A 14,371-nucleotide genomic window follows, 5' to 3' on the forward strand; every position below is an offset into this window, starting at 1 on the left:
TTTCCTGACTTTTATGTAAATAACTTAGTTGATATCCATACTGAGCTTACTTCATTCTTGCCACATTTCGGTGGCCTGTGGGGAACCGGAGTAAAATCTAAGAAGGTTCATTTACAACGAATGATGCAACACAATTTCGAAGAACTCCAATCGCTTATTGTCCCAGCCGAGTCAATATTAAGCTTCAGCTGAAGTTTGAAGCCTGAACATTTAAACCTAGAGCTCTTGGTCCTAAGCTAGGGCCTCCCTTTTAAATCTGGCACTTGGAAGGGTAGGTATTATTATAATTTCATATCCAAGCCATTGAAGCCTTGCAACTCTGAAACGAAGAAATTCAAAGCAGCCTAACTAAAGCCAACTCAACGCTTAAAATCGGAAGTTGAAACACCAGGGATAAGTTACTTTTGGGTTACTTCCCTGTTCTGTTTCTAACCTGTCTCCCTTATCTCACTTATTTTGCATGACACAGCCTTGACCAATAATTGTAAATACTTCAGACTAAACACGAAAACACTCATTATCTCGGTTTCTTGTAAAATCGAGTTGGGTAAACAAATTTGGGTGACCTACAATTTAACCTGTTCATCTTCAAGAAGTCGGGAAGTTGACCAACATAACAACTCCAACGCTATTACACCAATTTGTCCCTCATGTACCTTTCGTGTGTTCTAACGCCGCCCGTGGGCGTCTGACCTTATATCAATTAAAGCGACGATTAGAATGTTGGGTAATGAGTAAATGACTTTTGATCTCTCGGTTATCATTTAATTAAGATAATTGGAGATATTTAAGGCGGTACTGCGGTTGGGAGGTAAACTATTCGAGTGTTTCTCGCCACATCAGCCATGAAGTACATCGTTCCGGTGCTTTTCCTCGTAGGTAAGTCGCCAAAAAAGTCGAGGGAACTTGTGAAAACGTCACTTTGTAGCATTTGCTTGGGGTGACGACGCCACATTGGACAAATTTCCAAAGCTCTTCGATGTCGACGAGATTACAAGTGCGATTAAAGAAGAATGCGATACCAACGGCGGCAAGGGTACTTACGATAAGTTAGTGGTAAGGTGGAGATTGCCGCGTCTTTGGAACAATCTACTCAATGACAATTACAGACTGCCATCAACGATATGACAGCATTCATCCAGACTAACTTCGACCAAAAGCAAATTGCACAAGAAGTGGAGGACTCGAGCAAAACAGGAGAACTGGATGATGTCATCAAGAAGTACTGCCAGCTACGTTCCAAATCCCTCGAGAAAGTCCACAAGTTGATTGATGCCGGTATCAATTGTGTTGTAGAGGAAGACAGGTCGTCTATAAAACTTGCCGCAAACATCACTGAAAGTCTGATGACTTTTGCCTGCGACAAAGACGGGGAGCGAGTAGCACGTAAGTGTTTTTCACATCAGTTTCGATGCAGTACTAACAGGTCTTTCAAGTGTTCGTCGCGGAAGATGGCTTCGCATGTCTGAGCGAAAAGTCCAGCGAGTTGGAGAAATGCGCAGAGGGCGCAGTCGGTGATAAAATTCAAAAGAACAAAATACCGAAGCTTTCCATTCAAAAGCAGGAATGCGAGTAAGTTTTGCCCAATTCAAGGTGAGAGTATGGAACATGATTTTTTTTTTCGTAGTGAAGTCAAAGAGTTCCAAGCCTGTGTCGTGAAATCAATGTCATCGTGCAAAAAGGATATGCCATCAGAGATAATCGATGCTCTATTCAACCACATTTACAGCTTGTCTCCATGTCCTAATTTGGCGTAGTTCGCAGTTTGCTGAAATGCAATTATTATAGTGATAGAATTATAAATAAATTACTTTGTCTATTTGGGAGGTTATTCCTTTGATATCAAATTACGAAATCGCAGTGGTTAGATTCTAATTTTACGCATTGGAGTAGGTACAGTTTTCGATGTTTTTGTAAGACCACGATCTTAAGTTTGCTATGACCAATGGAAACACACCACTTGAAACTCCAAAGAATCTAACAGTACACAGCTGTTCTGATGTGTTTATCAGAAACCATCAACTACCGCCAAATGGTTTAGATCAGCTGAACTCTGCCCCGAGAAAAGTATACTCTAGAGAACCTTGCCTCTAAAAATTGTAATCGAAGAGGTTAGGTCGAAACCAACTCAATATCTAAAGTAATGCGAACCACCTGCGATTCCCCCTCCAGTTTGATCACAAAATCACTGAATAGTGTAGACTTTATTTTGGTATCGATAGAATTTAAATTTTGAAGGTGATTTTTGGGCTGTTTTTATTAATTATTGGTAAGTGTCGTTTTAATCAGAAACGATCACAATATCTACTTATTTTTCCAGCGATTACGTCGGGAAACGACAATGCGCTAGTGAAATTTTAGACGATTTGATCAAAGACATCCTGAAAGAAATTGTGGAAGCGATTAAAACGACCTGTGAACAAAATGGAGGCGTGGAGAGCTTCGATCATTTAATTGTAAAGGCATAATTTTTTTTAATACGCAAAATTATGCAAACCATTGTATTGAGACATAATGTACACACATCGAAATGTCTACCTTAAGCACCTTAATCTGACAAAGATTGCTTATTTATTTAATTAATCAGAGCTGGGCAGTATTCGATTTTGTAAATACTTTTTAGTATTCAAATCCTTTAAAGTATTCAAATACTTTGTAATTAAATACTTTTATGGAAGCAGTATTTGTATTTGTTACTCAAATACTTTCACAAATATTTAGTATTCGAATACTTCGCAAAGTATCTGAATACTTAACCTTCCTTTTTTTTTACCAAAAATCAACTACACCAACATTTCTCGGGAAAACACTTTTTCTTATTAATTTTGGTGCGTAGAATCCAAAACAATTCGTACTTTTTCGATCAGACTTCTCAATCAAAAGTTTTAGACTAGAAACCAATTTCGAAAGAAAATTCAAAGGGCTGTAACTTTTGAACTAGTAGCCCAATCTTGGAACTGTTTGAAATTATGGATTCTACATGCCACATTCTATAAGAAATTTTTTTTGCCGGTCGATCTGAGGCAATTTTTTTTTCGGGCCTCAAAAAAAGGCAGTGTATAACCTTCCTTTTTTACCAAAAATCGACTACACCAAAATTTCTCGGGAAAACACTTTTCTTATTAATTTTGGTGCGTAGAATCCAAAACAATTCGTACTTTTTCGATCAGACTTCTCAATCAAAAGTTATAGACTAGAAACCAATTTCGAAAGAAAATTCAAAGGGCTGTAACTTTTGAACTAGTAGCCCAATCTTGGAACTGTTTGAAATTATGGATTCTACAGGCCACATTCTATAAGAAAATTTTTTTTCCGGGTCGATCTGAGACAATTTTTTTTCGGGCCTCAAAAAAAGGCAGTGTATAACCTTCCTTTTTTACCAAAAATCGACTACACCAAAATTTCTCGGGAAAAACACTTTTTCTTATTAATTTTGGTGCGTAGAATCCAAAACAATTCGTACTTTTTCGATCAGACTTCTCAATCAAAAGTTATAGCCTAGAAACCAATTTCGAAAGAAAATTCAAAGGGCTGTAACTTTTGAACTAGTAGCCCAATCTTGGAACTGTTTGAAATTATGGATTCTACAGGGCACATTCTATAAGAAAAATTTTTTTCCGGGTCGATCTGAGACAATTTTTTTTGAGGGCCTCAAAAAAAGGCAGTGTAACCTTCCTTTTTTACCAAAAATCGACTGCATCAAAATTTCTCGGGAAAACACTTTTTCTTATTAATTTTTGTGCGTAGAATCCAAAACAATTCGTACTTTTTCGATCAGACTTCTCAATCAAAAGTTATAGACTAGAAACCAATTTCGAAAGAAAATTCAAAGGGCTGTAACTTTTGAACTATAGTAGCCCAATCTTGGAACTGTTTGAAATTATGGATTCTACAGGCCACATTCTATAAGAAAATTTTTTTTCCGGGTCGATCTGAGACAATTTTTTTTGCGGGCCTCAAAAAAAGGCAGTGTACAACCTTCCTTTTTTACCAAAAATCGACTACACCAAAATTTCTCGGGAAAAGACTTTTTCTTATTAATTTTGGTGCGTAGAATCCAAAACAATTCGTACTTTTTCGATTAGACTTCTCAATCAAAAGTTATGGACTACAAACCAATTTCGAAAGAAAATTCAAAGGGCTGTAACTTTTGAACTAGTAGCCCAATCTTGGAACTGTTTGAAATTATGGATTCTACAGGCCACATTCTATAAGAAAATTTTTTTCCGGGTCGATCTGAGACAATTTTTTTTGCGGGCCTCAAAAAAAGGCAGTGTATAACCTTCCTTTTTTACCAAAAATCGACTACACTTTTGAAAGTATTCGAATACCTTTGAAAGTATTCGAATACATTCTAAAGTATTTGAATACTTTTCAATGTATTTGTATCTACTATTCGCTTGTGCTGGACGTAAAAGTATTTAGTATTCAAATACCTTTGATTTGTGTAAAGTATTTACTATTTAGTATTCAAATACTTTTTGAAAGTATTCTGCCCAGCTCTGTAATTAATTTATAACAGAATATTATTTATTACTCACATATACACAATTTATAACAGCGGGAACTATTTATTACTTCGGCATCGAAATTGGAACTGTCCTAAATCATATTTCGATTTACTTATATAGCAAACCCCTCTCTTCCTCCTCTTCCTTGGTAAATAAAACTCTTTAAAGGCGAGCTAGCGAGCGAAACTCTGAGAGGGGAGGGTTGGACTCAAATATTACGGGACCGCAGGAGAAATATTCTAAAGCCTGGCGGCAAACTTCCATCGGAAAAAAGTCAAACAATTGGAATAATATGTGGCGAACTTTACGGAACAGATAAACGATGAAACATTTGGAAGAGAATTTTTCTGGAAATTTTCAGGGGATCACCACGCAAATGCGAAAAATATCTCTCGGTCGACCTTTCGGATTTTGCACATGCGCAGTTATTTTAATCTCAAAGTCTCAAAGTCCGAGCAAAACGCTCCCTGCTATCATTCAGTAACACCTACGCAAGATATCCAAACTCTGTTTCTCAGTCAACCATGAAAGTAATTTTCGGGCTACTTTTACTGGTCGGTAAGTGTACATTTTTCTAATCTCCGCATGATCAGAATTAAGAGTTCACCTGCAAATTGACGTCACTGGGAAAACCTCTTAGTATTTTCAGCGCTCACTTCGGGTCAAGATAACATTTTAACTGTCGGTGAACTCTTCACTGCGATAGTGGAAGGAATCGTGAAACTACTAGCAGAAGCTATTAAAGCCATCGTGGAACAAATTCAAAAAGCGATTAAAGATAGTTGTGACCAAAATGGTGGTTCTGGTGCCTACGAGAACCTAACCGTAAATACACATGGCTAATTTGCACATTAAAAGGCGGTCTCTTAGAAAGTCTGGTCTGAAGCGAACGATTTTTATAACAGCCATTTCAATGGATTTCAGCAGGAGGTTAAAGAAGCGAAAAAAGTCGGAAACTTAAGTGCAGTGTTTAAGAATTACTGTCGCTTAAGTGTTCCACTGATCCATCACATACATAGGCTCTCAGATGGAGCAATAAAATGCAGCGAGCTAGAAAACAGACCCAAGCTTCAACATTTTCGAAATATGGCCGAGAGAGCCATCAACTTTGCTTGCGAGAATAATGGAGTGCGGATTGCTGGTAAGTAGATTTCTTCTTCAGTACTTTAGTAGGTGTCGCGTTGAAGTATTTGTAGCGGAAGATGGCATCGATTGTGTGATGAGCAAGGATACTGCCCTGTTAAATTGTGGAGGGAATACAACTTTTGGCGATCTTGACACAATCCAAACCTTTGAGTTCAACCAAGGAGTGTGCGAGTAAGCTTTTTGCATTAATCACTTTTGTCGCTCATCCTGCGTCATAGGAACTATAAAAGAATCCAGGAGTGCATGGTAGAAGCACTAGGAGAATGTAACAAGAGTGCGCCAGCGAAACTCATCGACGATTTTTTAAATGAAATATACAGTTCGTCGCCATGTCTCAGTTTTATAGAACTAAACTGACCGAATCGCCGGATAACTATTTGTATAATCTCCTTGTTTGCCCAATAAATTGCTTGGGTACAATTTTAACAATCTATATTGTATATTCCCGGCATTGAATCTTGGAAATTATTCTGTCTCGTGCATAGATTCATTGCTCGAGCCAATTTGGAAACTCCATGTAACAGAGTGCTTTATCCCAATCGAGCAATTTGTATGGGGCCAATCTCAAGGGACTACAGGAAGAAGTTGAAGAATCAAGAAAAGCGGGAAATTTAAATGTGGTCATTCAAAAATACTGTGCCATACGTGTACCATTCATTGATCAGTTTTCTAGTCTTACAGATGCATTCATAAACTGGAGGATGAACGATCGGAAACTGTATACAGTTCCTCGCTGTATGACAATGTCACCAGATCCTCAATTGAATAACACCAAATCCTTCAAAATCCCTGGAAATCTCTACGTTTTCTACCACATTCTACAGACTAATTTAGACAAAGTTCCCTTGACAAAGTCTAGTCCTGTCCTGTTAGTTCCACGAAATAGATAGGTTTAAGTACGAGGGCAATTTTTGTTCAAAACAATCCGCTTTCTTGACCTTAGTTACACTCACCTGCACCCAGTTCTCAAAAGTATCTGAGTTCATGCTCGCTTTTAACCTCAGTTCTTATCTCCGTTTCCTAACAGAAATTTTTAGATTTTGCAGACGTAAACAAATTCTTATCAAAAAGTATCGCCTTTTGCTGGAAAAATTCACAAATTTATATGACCTTTACGAGTTTCCTGATTTATTTACTACAGAACGAAAACAGTTCCTCGAACTATATTTAGCTCAGTTTCGAGATATTCGACCTATCATGAAAAAGACTGACGATCTGAAGCTCCATAGCAATTGATGTTTTAGACCTGAAATCAAGCCTTGGTATAGTTTTATGGAAACGCATTTTCGGAGAGAGAATGTTTGAAATGAAGGCTTACGTTTCTTTTTGCAATCGGCTTTGGCCTTGAAGAACCATTTCGGCCTGCTCTATGTCCAAGATATAGATATAATAAAAACCCCCAAAGGCAAATATTTGCAGAAATGCCCAGAAGGTGGTAAAGAACACAAGATTTAATTTTGCGAGAAATTATAACGAAGAGGGAAATAATTGAACAATGGAGGGAAAAGTATAGAGAGTTAATTGGGAAAACCACGGAAGGGAAATATTTGCAGAAATGCCCAGAAGGTGGTGAAGAACACAAGATTTAATTTTGCGAGAAATTATGACGTAGGGGGAAAGAATTAAAAAGTAGAATACAAGTATAAGGAGTTAATTGGGAAAACCACAGAAGGGAAATATTTGCAGAAATGCCCAGAGGGCGTTGCGAGAAATTATAACGTAGAGGGAGAGCATTGACAAATGTAGGACAAGTGTAAGGAGTTAATTGGGAAAACCACAGAAGGGAAATATTGGCGGAAATGCCCAGAAAGTGGTGAAGAACACAAGATTTAATTTTGCGAGTAATTATAACGTAGAGGGAAAGAATTAATAAATAGAGTACAAGTATAGAGAGTTAATTGGGAAAACCCCAGAAGGGAAATATTTGCAGAAATGCCCAGAAGGTGGTGAAGAACGCAAGATTTATGTATGCGGGAAATTATAACGAATGTGGTGGTCCAAATGTAGGGGGCCGCAGGAAAAAAAGATATGAAAGGGATATGGTTGCTGCTTTCACACGGGTACTCTCATGTACAATTTTCCTTTTCATTTAATGTTTGTAAGTTCCGTAATAACTCGGAATACAGGCAGCGGGGCGGTGCCTGTATACGGAAAATGAAAAATTTAATAATCTGGGAACGACTTTTAAACGCTATACATAAATGCGAGCATAAATGGCTTTTCTTTTGTTGGTAAATAGTTGCTTAGTAGATGTGTGCTCGTTTGCAATCAAAGGTGAATTTCGGTAATTGTTTCGATTCGTAGATATTGAATGTATCCAGGGGTGCATGGGGCAAAACAGATAACCTAATGGCTTATCTGACCCTGAACATATTGATTATTATAAAACCTAGTTATTGCTAATCGATAGACACCATTATTATTGCTACATCCAATGCTCTGCTTTTCTGTCAGTGCTAGCGAGCTATGAAGGTGATTTTCGGGCTGCTTTTACTGGTCGGTAGGTGCCCATCTTAACACGACTACACAAGAACTGGGAAATCTCACAATGACTATTTTCAGCGCTCTCTTCGGGCCAAAACGAGGGTCAAACCGTAAATCCGATACTGGAAGGCATCGAGGAACTAATCGTGGCAATTATCACTGGCATCATAGAGGAAATTGAAAAAGCAATTAAAGACGCTTGTGACCGAAACGGGGGTGTCGGAGCCTTCGAGAACTTGAAAGTAAATGGCCATTTCTTTAATTCGTTCATTAAAAGGCGGTTTTACAGAATGTCTGGTCGGAAGCGAACGAGTTTCATAATGGTAACTTCAAGGAATTTGAACGGGATGTTAAAGAAGCGAAAAAGGCTGGAAATTTAAGTGCGGTTTTTAAGGACTACTGTCTCTTAAGTGACCCGCTGGTCCATCACGTACATAAAGTGTCAGATGCAGCAATGAAATGCAGTGGGCCCGAAACCGGGCTCACGCTTCAACAGGTCCGGAGTATCGCCGAGAAAGCGATTAAATTTGCCTGTGAAAATGATGGGGCACGAATTGCTTGTAAGTAGATTTCTTCTAAAAACACAGTACTTTATTAGGTGTTGCGTTGCAGTATTTTTAGCAGAAGATGGCATCGAGTGTGTAATGAGCAAGGATAAGGCTGTGACAGAATGTGGAGGGAATGTGGCTTTTGGCGATGTTAACACATTGCAAAACTTTAACTTCACGAAAGAAGTGTGCGAGTAAGCTTTGTACGTTAATCGCGTCTTTGTCACTCGTCGGTTTTTATAGGGACTATACAAGAATTCAGGAGTGCATAGTCAAAACACTAGGAGAATGTAAGAAGAGCGCACCAGCGAAAGTCATCGATGCCTTTCTAAATGAACTGTACAGTTCATCGCCATGTCTGGATCTGGCAGAACTCAGCTGATTGAATCGCATCCCTTTCCTTACAAATAACCGATTTATGTACTGTATAACTTGTATGTTTGACCAATAAACTTCTTGGTTACATTTGCAACCAATTTCCTATGGCCCAAGCAGTACAATTATTTAATGAAATGGAATTTCCATTATAGACCGACCCTACTTGACACTACGATCATAAAAGGTAATTCCCCAGCTCTTAATTACGAATTTCTGCCTTGAATTTTCAATAATTGCTGTTTTCCAATAAGTCAATTAATTTCAATTCTAAAAAAAGCACAAAAATGGCAGTAGATTGAGCGATATTGTTGTTTAAAGAGAAGTCTTAAATAGGGCCAAAGTAGAAAATTCGCTACGGTATATATTTCGCCCCCACCCCTCGTCAAAATATGGCTTTTATTTGAAATTTTAAAAAAAGTTGAAAGTTTGAAATATGCAACCTAAATGAAAAGTAATCCCAAAAACCAGAAAGCTTGAAACCAAAATAAGAATTAAGCCTGAAATTTACAAGTTCAAGTGCCGGGCTTGGTACAAGGAGGCTGCAAATTTAAAGTTGCGCCTCTTAGTTCGCAGCCAGTGCATCATCCTTAAAATCTAAAATTTGAAAACTTTAATTTTAGAGCTCACGGTCTTAACCCCTTTTAACAGGTTTTTAAGTGAAATTCGGATTGAAAATATAACCCCTTAGTCTTATCCTACCTGAAAGGTCGTTTTCATATGAACTCGAGGCTGGTTTGAAACAGCTTGAACCCGCCATTAACTTAATTTTCTAGTTACAATTTATCATTCAATTTCTAGCGCACTCGTACAATTGTACAACAACTCGCCGACATTCCCTTACGTGGATAATGCTTTAAAATAGCCTTACTATTCGTGGCATAATTATACTGACCACAATTTAAACAATAACCTAATCGCACAGACTGCACGTACCATACTTGAATGATGGATATGCCGCTTTAAGTTATGCTTACCGTGACTCGTGAGTAGCGCAATTACACTGATCACAAATCAAATTTTTGAGAAGGTTTGAAAGGTGACGCTTTAAGCCAACGTTATTAATTGTGCCGTAATTACACTGATAGAAGTGGTAGAAAGTTATTCAAAGCGGAGTGTGACGTATATATCTCCTATTTTTCGTTGTGTAATTGCACTGTTCACAATTAAAGACTTTTGAACTATTATGCGTCAGACGACGGTGTCTTAAATTGTCCTTATTGTTGGTTGCATAATTGCACTGATCATTATTTAAAATTCTTGAAAGTAACCTTGCACTTTAAGATGTAATTATTGATTGCAAATGAAATTTGTGCAAGTGTATTTACTTTTACAGCCTTAAAAACTACAATATAGATTTTAATTATAATGTGCTGCCACCAGAGGTCTCACTGTTAATCTGAATCGCGAATTCGCGCCCGGATAATTCGCTCCAGGAAGCGACTGCGGCAGTGCTTTATGTATTACGTTATAAGATGGATAGCTACCAATTACTTTATGTATCAATTCTATTTTTGGTAATTTCTTGTCATATTTTTGTATTTTATGTGGCCGATAGTCGCTGTCGAATAACCAGCAAGCAGACAATTTGTTTGCTTTATGTAGGTAGCAGAATATTGATACAACCAAGATTCTCGCTCACCACCATCAGAAGATAGATAGATTGATGTGGTGAAAAAATCTATTTAATTTAATTCATCAATATTTCTTAAATCATTTGATCGCATTTTTTCCGGGAGCGATATGTCCTGAGAGTAAATTTTCCGAAAGCGCATTGTTCTGGGAGCGAATTATCCGTGAGCCAATTATCATACGCAGCGATTTCAACATGCATTTTATCCGGGAGCGATTTATCCTGGGTGCGAATTGTCCGGGAGCGAATTATTCGCACACAAATTGTCCTGGGAGTGAATTATCCTGGGCGCGAATTGTCATGGGAGCGAAATTTCGGGGAGCGCATTGTGAATTGTCCGAGTGCGAATTGCCCGGGAACGAATTATACGGTCGCGAATTGTCCTGGGAGCAAATCAACCGGGTGCGAATTGTCCGGGAGCGAATTGTCCGGGGAGTAAATCAACCAAGTGCGGGAGCATTATCCGGGCGCGAATTTTGCGGGAGCGAATAGTCCTACGACCGATCTCAAAATACATTATTGTCCGGGTGCGAATTGTCCGGGAGCGAGTTGTCCAGACGCGAATTATCCGGGAGTGACTTGCCCAGGCGCGAATAGTCCTACGAGCCATCTCAACATGCATTTTTTCCGGGAACGATTTATCCTGGGCGCGAATTGTCATGGGAGCGAAATTTCGGGGAGCGCAGCAACAGCAGCTCGTATTGATGCTAATTCCGCAACAGGGGCAAATGGTTTAGATTAGTGTCTTTCATGATTGTTCCATATTTCGAAACTCGAGAACTTTGTGCTGCGAACGTAGTTCGTGGAACATTTTTAGCCCATTTCCACAAAAATTTAAAAAAAATGCGCTATTGTGGCCACTTTGTCCGTCCGTCCGTCCGTCCGCTGGTTTTGAGACTAGTTTTTTATCTTAAGAGCTATTGTTCTACTTTTTTCGCTATTTGGTTCGTTATGGTGTCGAGTCTTGGACCAAGGAAGGAATTTTTTCTGTACCGCTTAAAAAAAACAAAAAACCGTTTTTTACATGTTCAATAATTTTACACTTTTGCCGTTTATTAACGATCCTAGAAATCGTTTATAATTTTGCATTGCTGTCTGTCGTCTGCCTGTTGGTCTGTCCATCTGTTCCTTTGTCTGTCTGTCCCTCTATCTGTCCGTGTGAACGATAACTTCGTTTATAAATGTCCGATCGCTTTTACATCTCCGTTAGTTATGAACTGAATTGCATGAAATTCAATATGGGCATAGCTTTAGCCATATAATACGCAATGACAAAAGTTGAGTCGAATCGATTCAAAATTCACAGTGCCCTTTTCGCATCTCGACCATTTATAAACCGAATTGCAAACTTTTTTAATTATAAAAGTATTTAAATGGAATTTGGTACACAGCCACTTGGAATAAAAACAAATTAAACCCCAATTTCAAAATTTGGTTTTGCGCATGCGCAGTGCCAACTTTCTTATTTATGGGGGGATTTAAATGAAATTCGATACATAGCCACTTGGAACAAAGGAAAATCTAACGTTAGCTTCAAAATTTAGGTTTGCGCATGCATTGAAATGAAACTCTTCTTATAAACTGAAATTGAAGTAGCACGTCAAAAATGGATTGCACATGTGCAACGCTATCTTTCATATTTGTGGCCGGATTTTCACAATTTTAACAAAAGTTGTATCTTACAAATAGGAAATGAATGCAAGTGGAAATGCGCTTTACGTAAATCGTTTACGATTACTTTTTAACTTGTTGTTGTTTTAGTTGCTATTAATAAAACAAGAAATTCGTAAAGGTCACATAAATTTGTTGGTTTTTCCAGCAAAAGGTGATACTTTATGATAAGAATTTGCTTACGCTGTAATATCTAACATTTTCTGGAATGATACGTCAAGGCAGTTCGCTGAAAAAACGTAGAAGGGAACTGGGGTCAAAAACGAGCATGAACCAAGATAATTTTGCATTCGTCTTTGAATAATGGTCCGAATTTTATCCCTATGTGGTAGAAAAGTGAGTTGAATGGTTTCTAAAGGGTTGGTCTTATCCAATTGATAAATGAATGCGACATTAAAATTTCCAGACTTTCTTGATTCTTTAATTTCTTCCTGTATTCCCTTGAGACGGGTGATCGCTCGATTTTACAGTCATTAAATAAGAACACTATTTTTATTTAATGGTAGCACGAAGTTTTAATTGGCTGATGAGAAATTCGAATTAAGTTACCAATAATTATTCAGCAATAACCCAGCAATGTATTGGAAAACAAAACAAATTATACATATATTTTAAAAAAATATAAGGAGTGATATTCCGTCAATATAGTTCTGCAAAATTGAGACATGGCGACGAACTGAATATCTCATTTAAAAAATCATCCATGAGTTTCGCTGGCGCACTCTTGCTACATTCTCCTAGTACCCCAACCATGCACTTCTGGATTGTTTTATAGTCCCTATAACGGACGATGAGTGACAAACACATGTGATTAATCTAAAAAGCTTACTCGCACACTCCTTTGTCGAACTCAAAGCTTTGGATTGTACTTTGGATTGCGTCAAGATCGCCAAACCTTGTATTTCCTCCACATTCCAACAGAGCAGTATTCTTGCCAATCACGCAATCGTAGCCATCTTCTGCTACAAATACTTCAACGCAACACCTAATAAAGTATCGCTTTAGTCAACTTACATGCAATCCGCGCCCCATCATTTTCACAACCAAAATGGATGGCTCTCTCCGCCATATTTCGAAAATGCTGAATCTTGGGTATGTTATCCGGCCCACTGCATTTTCTTGTCGCATCTGACAACCGTTGTACGTGATGGATCAGTGGAACACTTAGGCGACAGTAATTCTTAAAAACCGCACTTAAGTTTCCAGCTTTTTTCGCTACTTCAACTTCCTGCTGAAATCCATCGAAGTGACTGTTATAAAAGTCGGTCGATTCCGACCAGACTTTCTACAAGACCGCCTTTTAATGTACGAATTAGAAGTGTGTATTTACGGTCAAGTTCTCGTAGGCACCAGGACCCCCGTTTCGGTCACAGCCATCTTTAATCGCTTTTTGAATTTGTACAAAGACGCGACCTAGAGCTTCTAGTACTTTCGCGATTGCCTCCAGTATCGCCATTAGGATTTCACCAATAGTTTGAACTTCGTTTTGACCCGAAGCGAGCGCTAAAAATAATAAGTGTAGGTTTTTCCCGGTGATGCAAGTTTTATCTTCATTATTCTGGTCATGCGGAAATTAGAAAAAAAAAATAGACACTTACCGACTAGTAAAAGTAGCCCGAAAATTATTTTCATGGTTGAGTAACTACTGACGGACAAACAGAGGTTTGGATATCTTGCGTATGTGCTACTGAATGATAGCAGGGAGCGTTTGCTCGGACCTTGAGACAGTAGAATATGATTCAAATAACTGCGCTTGTGTAAAATCCGAAAGGTTGACCGAAGGAGCAGTAATTGCTTTCTTAAGTAGACGTGGGTAATCCCGCGAAATAGTTTTGCGCAGAAATCGTCGCGGACCAAGCTCCCAAGTCAAGATGTTAGCTACTTTGCCGAGGATTGCGTGTCGGAAACGGTGCCCCTCAGATACCGGGAGACCTTCAAGTGATGGCCCCTTTCTTTCGGGAAGGGGCTGACAATCAAGCCCTGGGAAAGCGACTCTGCCAAGG

General features: G+C 38.5%; 4 protein-coding genes across 7 annotated transcripts in view; 2 read left to right on the top strand and 2 right to left on the bottom strand.

The window, feature by feature from the left end:
* The window catches only part of LOC116176682 (fringe glycosyltransferase-like), an 81,073-nt gene that overhangs the window by 21,985 nt on the left and 44,717 nt on the right, over positions 1-14,371 (bottom strand). The window lies entirely within an intron of this gene.
* Positions 774-1,820, top strand: LOC116176686 (27 kDa hemolymph protein-like). The gene is made up of 5 exons (XM_031495418.1): positions 774-879; positions 929-1,056; positions 1,110-1,386; positions 1,437-1,572; positions 1,628-1,820. Exons 1-5 carry the CDS (start codon positions 846-848, stop codon positions 1,755-1,757), a joined length of 705 nt encoding a protein of 234 aa, XP_031351278.1. The 5' UTR covers positions 774-845; the 3' UTR covers positions 1,758-1,820.
* On the top strand, positions 4,605-9,177 carry LOC116176684 (27 kDa hemolymph protein-like). Of its 4 annotated transcripts, none has more exons than XM_031495415.1 (5): positions 4,605-5,069; positions 5,161-5,336; positions 5,382-5,652; positions 5,699-5,828; positions 5,876-7,523. In XM_031495415.1, the coding sequence occupies exons 1-5, from the start codon at positions 5,036-5,038 to the stop codon at positions 6,012-6,014; spliced, it is 750 nt and encodes a 249-aa protein (XP_031351275.1). In that variant the 5' UTR covers positions 4,605-5,035; the 3' UTR covers positions 6,015-7,523. The 4 variants fall into 4 exon arrangements, with proteins under 4 accessions (XP_031351275.1, XP_031351274.1, XP_031351277.1 ...); XM_031495414.1 differs by having other exon boundaries at positions 4,608-5,069; positions 5,152-5,336; XM_031495417.1 differs by lacking the exons at positions 5,161-5,336; positions 5,382-5,652; positions 5,699-5,828; positions 5,876-7,523 and adding exons at positions 8,220-8,383; positions 8,431-8,701; positions 8,754-8,883; positions 8,933-9,177 and having other exon boundaries at positions 4,999-5,069.
* On the bottom strand, positions 12,923-14,121 carry LOC116176683 (27 kDa hemolymph protein-like). The gene is made up of 5 exons (XM_031495413.1): positions 13,967-14,121; positions 13,699-13,871; positions 13,383-13,653; positions 13,198-13,339; positions 12,923-13,146 (listed from the first exon to the last, which is right to left on the bottom strand). The coding sequence occupies exons 1-5, from the start codon at positions 13,998-14,000 to the stop codon at positions 13,008-13,010; spliced, it is 759 nt and encodes a 252-aa protein (XP_031351273.1). The 5' UTR covers positions 14,001-14,121; the 3' UTR covers positions 12,923-13,007.

The sequence above is a fragment of the Photinus pyralis genome, unplaced genomic scaffold, assembly GCF_008802855.1.
Source record: "Photinus pyralis isolate 1611_PpyrPB1 unplaced genomic scaffold, Ppyr1.3 Ppyr1.4_LG7, whole genome shotgun sequence".
NCBI classification, from domain to species: domain Eukaryota; kingdom Metazoa; phylum Arthropoda; class Insecta; order Coleoptera; family Lampyridae; genus Photinus; species Photinus pyralis.

What these genes read in the sequence shown, in the direction of transcription:
- LOC116176684 (XM_031495414.1), top strand. Translation starts at nt 5,036, where the DNA reads ATGAAAGTAATTTTCGGGCTACTTTTACTGGTCG. An exon ending in CGGGCTACTTTTACTGGTCG is followed by an intron (nt 5,070 to 5,151) that starts GTAAGTGTACAT and finishes AAAACCTCTTAG; the next exon opens with TATTTTCAGCGCTCACTTCG. An exon ending in TAATGGAGTGCGGATTGCTG is followed by an intron (nt 5,653 to 5,698) that starts GTAAGTAGATTT and finishes GTCGCGTTGAAG; the next exon opens with TATTTGTAGCGGAAGATGGC.
- LOC116176686 (XM_031495418.1), top strand. Translation starts at nt 846, where the DNA reads ATGAAGTACATCGTTCCGGTGCTTTTCCTCGTAG. An exon ending in TCCGGTGCTTTTCCTCGTAG is followed by an intron (nt 880 to 928) that starts GTAAGTCGCCAA and finishes GTCACTTTGTAG; the next exon opens with CATTTGCTTGGGGTGACGAC. An exon ending in ATTCAAAAGCAGGAATGCGA is followed by an intron (nt 1,573 to 1,627) that starts GTAAGTTTTGCC and finishes TTTTTTTCGTAG; the next exon opens with TGAAGTCAAAGAGTTCCAAG.
- LOC116176683 (XM_031495413.1), bottom strand. Translation starts at nt 14,000, where the DNA reads ATGAAAATAATTTTCGGGCTACTTTTACTAGTCG. An exon ending in GTGCCTACGAGAACTTGACC is followed by an intron (nt 13,654 to 13,698) that starts GTAAATACACAC and finishes GCGGTCTTGTAG; the next exon opens with AAAGTCTGGTCGGAATCGAC. An exon ending in TGATGGGGCGCGGATTGCAT is followed by an intron (nt 13,340 to 13,382) that starts GTAAGTTGACTA and finishes GTTGCGTTGAAG; the next exon opens with TATTTGTAGCAGAAGATGGC.